This window comes from Schistocerca piceifrons, chromosome 5 (genome assembly GCF_021461385.2).
Source record: "Schistocerca piceifrons isolate TAMUIC-IGC-003096 chromosome 5, iqSchPice1.1, whole genome shotgun sequence".
NCBI lineage: Eukaryota > Metazoa > Arthropoda > Insecta > Orthoptera > Acrididae > Schistocerca > Schistocerca piceifrons.
The window spans coordinates 637334381-637348460 of NC_060142.1; the positions used below are offsets into that span (position 1 = coordinate 637334381).

Consider the following 14080-nt stretch of genomic DNA (forward strand, 5'->3'; position numbering starts at 1 on the left):
ATCCTCTGAACGTTTAAAGTAAATTGCCAATCTTTGCATTACTTAGTAATCTTATGAGGATCTGACTGAATATAAGTGCAGCTTTTCCCAGATAACTGCATCATCTGCGAAAATTCTGAGGTTGCTATTAACATTGTCTGAAAGATTGTTAATACACAATGTGAACAGCAAGGTTCCCAACACACTTCCAAGGCACACCCAAAGGTACTTCTACAGGATTCTCCATCCAAGGAAATACAGTGTTTTTCCTACAAAAAGTACTCAAACCAGTAACAAATTTCTCTTGTTACCTCATACAACTATACTGATAAGAAGTGTGGTGTGGTACTGATGCAAGCTTTTCAGAAATTGAGAAATACTCCATCTACATGATTGCATTGATCTATGGCTTTCAGGATGTCATTTGAGAAAAGTGAGATTTGCATTTCACATGGTCAATGTTTTCGGAATCCACAGTGACCGGCATGGGAAGGTCATTCTGTTTGAGATGCCTCATTATTTTTGAGCTCAGAATATGTTCTTAGATATAAAACAAATGGATGTCAAGGTTATTGGACGGTTGTTTTGTGGATTCTGTAATGGGTAATGAGGTTCTATTTAATGTTGTTGTGGTGGTGTGTACGTGTTATTGTAAAACGTATGAAAATGTAGGAGCAAGAATAACAGTATTGTTTGAAAGACATAAATAAACTTTGTTGATTCTTATTTATGTGCTGCTGAGCCTGACTATAACGAGTTTCAATAATTGTATACTTGACATTAAAATGTATGCACCAAATAACTAACACATTGCACCACAACCTCTATCCATAACAACACTGGTATCGTAAATATTTTTATTTAAAGTCACTGATGAATTAGTTTGGGAAAAATTAATCTTACACACCAGCCATAAAATTATTTCATTTATGTAACGTCTCAGATTGTTCTACTGAATGTTATTTTCACTTTTAAAACAGAAAAATAATAAATTTCTGTGGGTTCTTGTCCTCAGAGTTCAAATATTGTAATAATGATCGAAAGAGTTAGTGTCTGATTATTTCTGCAGTTTAAAATTGCAGCTCCATACACTCACATAATGGCGTCACATAATGGCGGCAAACAAAGCACAGTCCGACCTGCTGAGGACACAAAACTTAAAACATTCATAGTTGGTTATTTAGTTACAAATAAATGGCCGAACACTAGAATTCCAATCAGTAAATTTTACATTATACTTTTCCTTTGTTCATTTATGACTACCTTTCACAATATTTAAAACAACAGACCTCAGCTTATCTTTGATCTCATCTGCTTCATACATCATAGAGAAGAAGAACAGAAGAAGCAAAAATTCCACAGACAATACAATGCCAGTACACTCTTTTAGTGATATAATCTTTTGTTATATGGTTATTCTTTGTAGGAAACTGGTTACAAAATAATAAAACATATTGTTGCTATTTCACAGTATAATAATAAGTCACAATATAATAATTAGTCTTTTCTCAGTTAAAAGTCATTTCTGGGAAAATATTCGTTAATTCATAAGTTTCAAGCACTGTCCCATACACTGGCAACACAAAATATTGGCAGTGACATTAAAATCCTTGTGGCTACCCTTTTTGTAGCCAGAGGTGACCTGCGTTGTTTTTTTTTTTCCTGATACGTACGGGTCATCTGGGTAGAAAGGCTCGCACACATCGTATTAGGTGTAGGTGCTCCATGGTAGACAGAGGAACAGTGACAGTGCAAATGAATTAGTGACACACAAACATACACATTATTGTCCTGCAGTATGGAACTTAAGTTGTACAGCACCTCATTAGATGTGGTTGCGGACAGATACAACTAAGAAGTGGCCTGTCAAGGTGTGCATTACCGAATACAGTGTCAACAACACTATGTCCTTCCTGGGCACCACGTTGTCAATCACTGTTGTCCCTATGTGAAGGCTATAGGTGACTCCACTTGTAGACAGTCACGCAGGCTGATCTCCACTATGAACTGTAGCTATGGACTGCAACCCCGGAACTCTGTACTAGAACTGTCACACACCAATGTTAAAAGTGAACTGTGTGTTTCTGCTTATGGCTGCCACTTATCACAACATGGAAGTCCATTTCATTGATGTTGGCATGGAGATTGCTGATTGAGCGGCGAACGTCAAAGCCCTGCCCGGAGGACCGATGACCTTGCAGTTTGATCCCCTTCTTTTAAACCAACCAACCAACCAACCTGCCTGGGATGCCAGTTGGAAACTGTCTCAGCATGTCAGCTCCTGTTGCATCCATTAGTGAGGATACAACACTTCCAACTACTGGGCATGGTTTTTTGTTCAAGCAGTCTACAGCAGATTATTGTTAAAGAGGGGCTAACTCAGTCTTTAATTTGGTTCACTTTGTTAAATTTTAGCAGTTTCAGCTTTTCTCAACTCTACTAACTTCATTTGTAAAGAAACATTTGAAACCTGAGTTCATTGTTTCTGCTTTTGCTCTGCTATTCTCAATTCCAGTTCCTGTCTCATGCATGAAGGTCTGGAAACTAACTTTTGTGCTACTAATAGCCCTTATATATGAGCAAAACTTCCTTAGGTTCTGTGAGGTATCCTTCAACAAAATCAGCTTCAACTGTTACTGAAGGATTCAGCATTGCCCCTTTTGCAGCCAGATGTGTTCCATTTCATTCACCATCTCCTTATCTCTAGTGATATTTTGTATTTTACACCTATTATGTAGTAGTAATTGCTTCTTTACAGTGCTTGTATACCATACACACTACCTCTCATCATTAACTTTTGTACAAGGTACATATTTATCAATTGCATGGTCTACTATTATTCTAAACCTGAGTCATAATTCTCCTAATTTCTTCTCTCCAGAACTGTTTCTAATTCCATATTGCGATATGCAACTACTGCATCCTTATCTAGTTTAATGAAAATATATGTGGAATTTCCGTGAGGAAATAGTTGTAGTGCAATGCTGAGAGTAGATTGATGCTGTTATAATACACTTTATTAACCACAGTAAGATACAACTCAAATTTGTAGAGACTAGACAGTTGTTCACAATGAACTAAAAATGTTAAGGATACTTGCGGTGCAGCAGCACAACCTTGTGCCCAAAAAGTCTTCTTTACTCGCACTTGCGTTATCAATTGTGAGGTCACTACAGAAGCCGCTGCCTTCTTCCCCCCCCCCCCCCCCCCCACCCCCTTTCCATGAGTGTGGGGCACTGTGGGGAGGCATCATCAGAGGGCACAGCTACCAACATTGTTTTCGCAAATGTGCATGTCACCAACCCTACCACAGCTGGCTACTTCGCAGGGCAAGGCTGAGCCGTTTCTTGGTCATAGGTAAGAGAAAGGACTTGAAGTTGTGATCCTCGACCTGTCTCAGTGCAGGTGATCTTGGCGGAGGTTGGCTGGAGATCAGAGGGGGCAGCTATGCCGGGAATGTTTGTCTTCACGGACCTCAACGAGCTGTGTTCAGAATGTCTGATGTTTCGTTGTGCTTCAACGTGGCGTAGGTAGTGGTGTCACTCCCCGCATCCATTGTGCCAACCATATCCTGGAAATTCATGCAAGTTTAAATCAGGTACCTGAAACAGTAGTGGACTTGCCATGTAACAAAATATTGTAGGTATTGGTTCCTCATTTTAGCGTACTGCGAGGACCCAAATATGGTGGCGGCAGCATAGGTCTGATAGTATCGTCTCGCAGCGTGACATTCATAATCTGCTAAATTTTTGGTGAGCTATGTGCCTGTGCTGGAGGTATTCTAAGCTGTGCGCTGTGCTGTTTCACACAGTTGATAAGAGCAGTTAGTTCCTTAGTAGCTGGTGCTTGCGCTATTGTTGAGTGGTTGTAGATGGTTGTTGTGTGTGGAGCACAAGGAAGGTGCTTGTGGAGTTATGTTCTATGAAGCCAGCTGTGCATATAAAGGTGAACTACCAGTGACACCTTTTACTGATTCTCCGCTGTTGGTTTGGTGGAGGGTACCTCATGTCAAACCCGGGGAGAGATCACAGTGATGGAGGAAATCTCTGCCCGAGATTGGTTCCCAAACATCTGCACTCAAGAACTGGCATGAAAATTTTTTGTAGAGTCCGAGGCCTATGGTTTGTGTTATAGTCCCATAACATTTGATAGGCAAGATGTAGTTGGGTGGCCAGTATAGGAATCTCTGTTGCTGGATTCTCCCTTGGGATGCTGCATGCTTGCTAGCTGGTGTCGGCCAGAAAGTGTTGATTTGGGAAGTGATGTAGCATGTAGAATTCACCGGTATCACCTAGAACATATTTAAACTGTAGGTGACAAGCAACTGCAGCAATCTCCTCAGCCAAAAACAATACTATGAATGCGAAACATTATACACGTATTATTTGAAGTCTCCTGAGTGAGCATGCCAAGTTTCTGTCACTTATGACAGATAGTGAGACAGTGTAGCTGCAGGGAAGTTTCAAAATGGCACATTTAGGTAATGTACATTACATGCAATGTGCCATCATTGAATTTCTCTCTGCGGAGAAAGAAATTGTCGGCAGTTTGTACAATGTCTATGGAGCATTGCTGTCGACAGAAGTACAGTTAGTCACTGGGTATGGAGGATGAGGTCATCAGAAGGTGGTTCGGCAGAGCTCAACGATTTGTAGCAGTCAGGAAGACCATCCACAACTGTCACACCAGACAGTCCTGACCTTGCCCCCTCAAACTTCCACTTGTTTGGGCCATTAAAAGATGCCATTCATGGAAGACAATTTGAGAGCAATGAGAAGCGGATTTCAGACAGTGAAGTACTGGCTCCACCACCAGGACAAGGATTGGTACTGACAGTGCATACACCACCTTGTTTCGCGCTGGAGGAAGGCCATAGGGTCATAGAATGGGATGGAGATTATGTGGAAAAATAGTGTGTGTAGATAAAACACCATTCTTTTGTGTGTGTAATTCTCATTATGTTCAGTAAAGAATTGCTGAAGAAAAAGTGTGGTGCATTACTTTCTGGACAACTGGACAACCCTCGTTGTCTGTCAGCCAGAAGTAATTTGGACTCCACTGGGTCACTCTATTATTATTATTATTATTATTATTATTATTATTATTATTATTATTATTATTTTATTTTCTTATTTTTTATTTTATTTATTCATTTTTTATTTTTTGCGAGATCATTGCCAATTGTATCTTTGGTGGTTGTTTGATGGCACAAGCATCCATAGTGCATGGAGTGGCATGTGATTTGAGTTGATTAGTGTATGAAGGCATTGCCAGAGCTGAGATGGTGTTCTGTTGCCTAATTGGCAGCCAAACTTGAAGTCTCCTACCAAGGGTGTGCACCCAGGAGGAACAGGCCTCAACAATGACATGAGCTGGGAGCAAAGAAACACAGATAAGTAGGTACAGTGTGGACAGCCATGTAGCCACACTGCCAAGCTGCAGCCTTCAATCAAGGTGGTCTTGCTTTTAACCCACGAAGGGCATTGAGGTCCAACAGCATTGAAATGGAAGGATGAATATTAACTTTTCAATTAACCATTTCAAAAGAAAAATAAATCAAGTAATTAAAGAGAATAATTACAATAACAAGAGTTATTATGAATGATTTTTCCTCTGGCAGAAGTTCAGTTGTTTCCACTCAGAATAGATGTTGGTATGGTACGTCTGTCCATCAGTAAATACACACACAAGGATAGGTCACAGGCTACACTGAAACAACTGACTGTTAATACAACAACCATGTTCTCTCCTACAAGGCTACAGTTACAAAATAACATCAAAATATGTGTTAAATTCACAGATGATAAAGGTACTCTTACAACTGCCCATCATGTGTAGTCAATAGCCGTACCAGAGGAGAGAATGTATTGTCAGATCTGATAACACAGTTTAAATCACTCTGTTGGCACACAATCTGTAAATATTAACTAGAAAATGGTTTATATCCACACCAGGACAGAGTACCTGTTTCAGTGAGAAGCATACATGGATTTATTTCATACTTCAAACTTGAGGAAACATACTACAGTCACTGCCAGAAGCTCAGGCTGCAGCACCTCCAGACACCACACTACTGCAGGCCCGCAATTACTCAATGTGTATGGCCAGCACATAAACCTCGTTGACAGCTTGCGGAACAGTTTTTCCTGATTCAGCAAGTGACTGCCTTTCCTCTCATGGCTCCAACCAATGACTTCCGCACGCTACCTGCTGCCTTATAAACACTTTTGCCACCAGAGGGGAAGAGCACAAACCTGTAGGAAGTAGAGCCAACCTGTAGGTGCTAATACCAAACTGGGCAATAGTGATGCACATGGCCCATCATTTAGAGTGGTAGAGGCCATGTGCCTTGTTGAGGAGTGGGTATGTTCACAACGCTGCATTCAAGGGAATTTGGACCTGTGACTCTGTGAGGTCAGTTACTAAATAAATTGGCATGGCTTAGTTTCGCAAAGAATTTATTTGAGATTGGCAAGTGGTAAGTTCCCACTTTATTTTTGCTTAATGTTACTTCAAAATCCCAACAGAGTCTTAAAGTGCTGTTGACTTTATGTACTGTTACCACTGGAGTGGCCCACTGACCAGGAGGAATTGATATTAACACTTCTTCATTAGTTAGTTGATCCATTTCTCCTGTAAGAGCATTCTTTAGAGACAGAGACACCAGATGAGCTCAGAAAAAGTGCAGGATAAGTGTCACCTTAAGAGTGACATGAACCTTGAAATCAGCTGCCCTCCCTAATCCAGATGAGAAAAGTGAATATATCTCTCGTAGACTCTTTAGAGCAGTGCAAGGCCATTTGGACTATGTGGCATGTATACTGTTTCAAGAATCATGAATTCAAAAGCATGGAAAAGTCTATTCCAAAAACATTATCAATTTTGGGATTAGTTACCACAAGAAAATTTACTGGATGGGTGACTAGGTTGTGAGTTAGTAAAACTAACAACTTTCATAGCAAGGCACATGTTGATCTCCATAGTCCCAAAGAATTGACTTGGCTCTCTGCAGTGAAACAAGCTCAAGTATGCAGATTGGAAGGCAATGACATAGAAGCAAATGGTGTCCAGGAGTAACTTCACTGAATGTTTAACTATAAATGCATGTAGGTACATTTGCTAGGCTGTGTGCTGACAAGTCTGCACTTGTGTAGTTTTATCACTCTTGGTTCATGTTCATAGATTGGGGTGTGATTGTATTGGAACTGCTACAACATACCTCTAGCAGGAGCCCGTTTCTGCTGAATGTGTAGCGTATTGTGCGTTGATGGGGGAACATGCTGCATGTGTGATGAAGGACTGAATGTTTAAAGACAAACAACCGTGCTGCTGCTGACATTGCCCATGACTGCTGGTGTAGGTCACAGAGCAGGTGAGGACCCCATCAGAACTGGTTTGATGTCCTTACAACCACTTCTGTAGAGCTATCTGCCATGACATATTTTTCTATCAAAAAGTAACTCTGGGCTGCATGGACAGTTTCACAGGTTTGAAATATTCACATTACTTCCTTCAGAGACAGATCCAATTTCCTCAATGCATGGTTCCTCACTTCAGAGTGGAGGACAAGATGCACAATAACGTTCATGATTAAAGTTTCTGCATAGTTCTGCCTTCACAGAAAATTAAAATTGCAATTTTTACTTAATCCCAGTAGGTCAATGACCTGGTCAGCACAAGATTGATTGGGACCCTTTTTGCGCAGTCAAAATTCTAACTGGGCAGCAGTAATGTGTTTTTTCCTCAAAAAATGTGCTTCCATAAAGAAAATATTCTAGACAACTCAAGTCCTGCTGGAATCATTAATGGCTCTAGCTTTTGTATTAGGTAAGCTCTAGTTTTTGGTTTAGGTGATACGGTTTGGGGTTTCCTGACAAGAACATAGCCTTTTGTCTTTCCATTGCAGAAATTTGGCAAGCCATAAAATATAACTGCAGTCATTGGCATTAAGTCTTGGTCTCTTCACTTTGTTCATTAAATGCTGGGATAACCATAAACACAGGTGTCACAAAAGATGTACTTGTTACACTCGCTACTGCTTGCACTGCCTTTAAGTTTGCTACTGTTAGCTCATGATAACTCTGTGCAGTTTGTGGTAGTAATTCTAGTTCCTCGACAGTTGAAGAAACAACACTCAAGCCTAATTACAAAAGTTCAAAGTCTGACTTGTATGCATCGCAGTTCCCGAGTTGTCACACTTCCAAAGCATTCAATCTATTTTAAGTAAGCATTTCAATCCAAGTCCAGTTCACACAGTAATAATAACCAGAGGGCACAATGTAGACACCATAAACCAAACCAATATGCCAACCGGCACACACTTTACTAATTGCATTACAGTTGACTCAGACTGGCCCTGGGCTGTCTTATATGCAGAAGTCTGGCGTGGTCTTGCCATATGTGCTCGTGATGATAAGCACCATCTGTGTGGTGGTGTCGAGGCACTTGGCAGTAATGTTGCACCAGGTAGTCAGTTTGCATAGTGATGTTGGGTAGTGTCACAACAGATTGAAGCAGAAAACTTGCAATTGACACAAATTGTGAAATGCATCTTTAATGCTGAAACAACATTTTTTGCAGATAGTTCATTGAAAAGAGAGAATATGTGAATCCAGACTACAAAATAACTCTCAAGCAGCATGTTAACTGCACACTAAAAGTTAATGAGATCTGTTCATCTCCTAGTTCAAAGTTTATGGATCCTTTTTCATCATGAAAACACAGTGCTATAGGACACTTGTATAGGAAGAGACAGACAATGTGGACTTGACCTACAATTAGGATGTACTCTGGTCTTATTATATATATTATATATAATGGTAAGAAAGAGATTTAGGAACCAGGTTTTAAATTGTAAGACATTTCCAGGAGCAAATGTGGACTCTGACCACAATCTATTGGTTATGAACTATAGATTAAAACTGAAGAAACTGCAAAAAGGTGGGATTTAAGGAGGTGGGACCTGGATAAACTGACTAAACCAGAGGTTGTACAGAGTTTCAGGGAGAGCATAAGGGAACAATTGACAGGAATGGTGGAAAGAAGTACAGTAGAAGAAGAATGGGTAGCTCTGAGGGATGAAGTAGTGAAGGCAGCAGAGGATCAAGTACGTAAAAAATCGAGGGCTAGTAGAAATCCTTGGGTAACAGAAGAAATATTGAATGTAATTGATGAAAGAAGGAAATATAAAAATGCATTAAATGAAGCGGGCAAAAAGGAATACAAGCATCTCAAAACTGAGATCGACAGGAAGTGCAAAATGGCTAAGCAGGGATGACTAGAGGACAAATGTAAGGCTGTAGAGGCTTATCTTACGAGGGGTAAGATAGATACTGCCTACAGGAAAATTAAAGAGACCTTTGGAGGAAAGAGAACCACTTGTATGAATATCAAGAGCTCAGATGGAAACCCAGTTCTAAGCAAAGAAGGGAAAGCAGAAAGGTGGAAGGAGTGTATAGATGGTCTGTACAAGGGAGATGTACTTGAGGACAATATTATGGAAATGGAGGAGGATGTAGATGAAGATGAAATGGGAGATACGATAATGCATGAAGAGTTTGACAGAGCACTGAAAGACCTGAGTCGAAACAAGGCCACGGGAATGGACAACATTCCATTAGAACTACTGACTGCCTTAGGAGAGCCAGTCCTGACAAAACTCTACCATCTGTATGAGACAGGTAAAATACCCTCAGACTTAAAGAAGAATATAATAATTCCAATCCCAAAGAAAGCAGGTGTTGACATATGTGAAAATTACCGAACTATCAGTTTAATAAGTCACAGCTGCAAAATACTGACGTGAATTCTTTACAGACAAATGGAAAAACTGGTAGAAGCTGACCTCGGGGGAAGATCAGGTTGGATTCCGTAGAAATATTGTAACACGTGAGGCGATACTGACTCTACGACTTATCTTAGAAGAAAGATTAAGGAAAGGCAAACCTACATTTCTAGCATTTGTAGACTTACAGAAAGCTTTTGACAATGTTGACTGGAATACTCTCTTTGAAATTCTAAAGGTGGCAGGGGTAAAGTACAGGGAGTGAAAGGCTATTTACAATTTGTACAGAAACCAGATGGTAGTTATAAGAGTCGAGGGGCATGAAAGGGAAGCAGTTGTTGGGAAGGGAGTGAGACAGGTTTATAGCCTCTTCCCAATGTTATTCAATCTGTATATTGAGCAAGCAGTAAAGGAAACAAAAGAAAAATTCAGATTAGGTATTAAAATCCATGGAGAAGAAATAAAAACTTTGAGGTTCGCCGATGAGATTGTAATTCTGTCAGAGACAGAAAGGACTTGGAAGAGCAGTTGAACGGAATGGACAGTGTCTTGAAAGGAGGATATAAGATGAACATCAACAAAAGAAAATCGAGGATAATGGAATGTGGTCGAATTAAGTCGGATGATGCTGAGGGAATTGGATTAGGAAATGAGACACTTAAAGTAGTAAAGGTGTTTTGCTATTTGGGGAGCAAAATAACTGATGATGGCCGAAGTAGAGAGGATATAAAATGTAGATTGGCAATGGCAAGGAAAGCATTTCTGAAGAAGAGAAATTTGTTAACATCGAGTATAGATTTAAGTGTCAGGAAGTCGTTTCTGAATGTATTTGTATGGAGTGTAGCCATGTATGGAAGTGAAACATGGACGATAAGTAGTTTGGACAAGAAGAGAATAGAAGCTTTCGAAATGTGATGCTACAGAAAAATGCTGAAAATTAGATGGGTAGATCACTTAACTAATTGAATAGAATTGGGGAGAAAAGGAGTTTGTGGCACAACTTGACAAGAAGAAGGGACCAGTTGTTAGGAGTGGTACAACATGTTCTGAGGCATCAAGGGATCACAAATTTAGCATTGGAGGACAGCGTGGATGGTAAAAATCGTAGAGGGAGACCAAGAGATGAATACACTAGGCAGATTCAGAAGGATGTAGGTTTCAGTAGGTACTGGGAGATGAAGAAGCTTGCACAGGATGGAGTAGCATGAAGAGCTGCATCAAACCAGTCCCAGGACTGAAGACCACAACAACAACAACTGATCTTAACATTTGTGATTTGTTAAACATGCGGCAGGGATATTGAGAAATCAGTCATAGTGTAGTTGATGGGAAGAAATTTGTGTCTTCACACCAACTAACGTCACCCAAGACCTGTAGACCTACTACAAACAGCACTGACATTCTAATTTACCTTACTTCTAGACTGTTAGTGTCATTAGGCATTGTTCCATTTTAATGCATATGTTTGCATGAAATTTCTAAATAATCCCCACAAACAAGCTAGTATGAATACACTATGAAGTCTGTTGAAAGAAACTTATTACAGATGCTGAATCAGTAAAATTATTAAGAAGGAACACAATGAGCAATTGTAATCAGACATTGTTGTGTTTGTTTGTTTGATATTAAAGCTCCACAAATTACATCAATATGCAGAGCTATAGTACATAAATAAAACTAGTTAAGTCATTTGTAACTAACCTATATACTACCCACTCCTAATAACTTGTTAACACTGTCCAGATTGAGTTAAAAGTCAACTAATCTGTGAGTTTTAATGTTGTTCCCTCCACTCCATACTCATTATTTATGTGTGTCTTCTATTTGGAATTCATGATGTTTATCACAATTGTAAAGTTTCCTTGTTCTTTCTGTAGCCATTTATGAAGTACTAATAATTACAATGCAAATATACTGATTTCAGGGTCAGTTCTGTACTAAATCGAGATGTTAAACTGTATGGGAAGAAACACATTTTTGATGGTAATGATGAAACATGTTGGAACTCCGACCAGGTAATAAATTTCATTTTAATACTTGGTTAATTGTGACCACAAAGAAGTTCTTTAATGCCAAGAGTAGTTTCCTTTAGATTAGCAAATATGACTGATTGATTGATAATACAAACAGATCTTAAGTGATAGAATCACTATTGGGGTTCCAGTATATCTAACCAGACAAAAGGTTCTTGTCTTTTGTCTTAATAGGCTGTTGCTGTGACAGCAACTTTGGTATTACCTGTTGAATATTCTGGTTGTATCAGACATCAGTGTCCAAATGTTCATTCCATTGCAGTTTGCATAGGTTGACATGATGTATGGGTACCATCTCATATTCTTTGCACTTTTTTGAGGTGATCTCCTAAAAGATTTGCTCTTAGTTTCAAGTCCGGAATCTTCTCCTCTTGGAAGCATATGCATCCCGCCCCCCACCTCCACCCCACTCCCACCTTTCTTGGGAGGTCTGCATTTGGACATACCATGGCATATCATTCATATACATGCAGACACATTGTGTCCCTGAATAGATAATGCATAATAAATTCTTAAGTGGTCACTTTTGTTGGCAGGTGTGCATGTGATTATCTTGCATTTAACTCAGCTCCAGGTGTCGTAGTTCAATGTGTGTATGATAACCAACAGAGGCTTGCTCTTCTGTAGTCATTCTGTTAGGTCTGTCTTATGCAAAACTAATTAACAGCTGTTTAGTTTCTTAAGGGGACATGCTCCTGAAAATGACCAAAAATTTGAAAGTTTTCTTGGCCTATAGAAAAGAGCATTTCATTCTGATTTCAAAAATGTATAGTTTATGGGCATTATCATTTTCTGTTCATTCTAAAATTGAGGTTGAATGTAATGTTGCACAGGGGCCACACCCATCTGTCAGTTTGAAGTGCATCCAAATACGTGCTGTATTATTTTGTTCCTTCGTTTTTTCCATCGTTAGTTACAGATCATTAACACAGGTGTATTCTAGAAGGCATTGACTCCCGGAACCGAAGTACGGGCATGTCTAGAAGGCTATGGTTTATATGTCAACAAAAATCTGAGAATATATGATTTCGGAATTTCATACTCATGTGGTTTTGTAGTTGTTCTGTGTTGTTTTGTTTCTGTGTGTGTGTTTCCTGTGCTACAAATGCTGAGTAAAGAAATTTATTCCCAAACGAAAGTTTCATGGCAACCAGTTCCAAACACAACCAAATAATACACATCAGTTGCTTCAAAAGTCGCCCACAGAAACTGTGTCTACAGGCAGTGCTTCTAGACGTAAACTTTTGCTTTCTGAATGTAATAAGAACAAGCCTAGTAGTATTGTGAGCAGCAATAGCGACAGAAATTTTATTGTGAACCTAAATATGCTGTCAAGACTTTTGAAGAGTGCTGTTAAATGTGAGTACTGCAATTGTGAAGATAGTATTGACATTTCTGAGGACACTTTAGCAAAGAAGGGTCTTTCAAATCGGTTAGTGATTGCTTGTAACTTGTGTAAGGTGCAGAGTGATACTGTTACATCATCAGTAACTGATAGTCAACATTATAGTGTAAATATTCAGCTTACCTATGCAGAGCAATGTATTGGAAGAGGAAGGAGAGCCCTTTTTGTGCAGCAATGGATTTCCCTCCACCTCCACTGAGGTTTGACAAGTACAATAAATTAATACATAATGCTTTATGTGGTGTAAGTGAACATTCAATTAAAAAAGCAGCAGAAGAAGCAGTAGCCTCTTCTGAGAATAGGCATTGTAGCAGCATTTGATGGATCTTGGCAGAAGAGAAGTCGTACTTCTCTGAATGGGGTTGTAACTGCCACATTTATTGAAACTGGTAAGATACTAGATTATGAATGTCTAACAAAGAACTGCCAGTGTTGTTCAAGTAAATTTATTGGCATCCATGTTTGTGTAAAGAACTTTTATGGGCCAAGTGGAAACATGGAAACGAAAGGAGTTCTAAACATTTTTAGAAGCTCTGAGACCAGTCGTGGGTGTGAGGCATGTAGGCTACGTTGGGGATGGAGACTGTAAAGGACACACTTCTGTTGTTAATGACAGACCGTATGGGGATACTCTGATAAAAAAGCTTGAATGTGGTGGGCATGTACAAAAAAGAATGGTAGCTCAGCTGAGAAAATTATGTAAAGACTTCAGTGGAAAAAAACTGTCTGATGGAAAACACATAGGTGTTACAGGTCATCTTACAAAAAGTGAAATTGATTCTTTGATTAAATATTATGTACTAGCAATAAGGAGAAATGTAGGAGATTTGGAGAACATAAGATGAGCTGTTTGGGCAATATGGTTCACACGGAGTGTCA

General features: G+C 39.4%; 1 protein-coding gene across 1 annotated transcript in view; it reads left to right on the plus strand.

Annotated features, from left to right (window-relative positions):
- LOC124798407 (nuclear receptor 2C2-associated protein) overlaps positions 1–14080 on the plus strand; it is a 53841-nt gene that overhangs the window by 17912 nt on the left and 21849 nt on the right. Inside the window, exon 2 of the mRNA XM_047261801.1 lies at positions 11688–11778. Within this exon, the coding sequence (XP_047117757.1) occupies positions 11688–11778 (91 nt within the window). The remainder of the gene's footprint in view (positions 1–11687; positions 11779–14080) is intronic.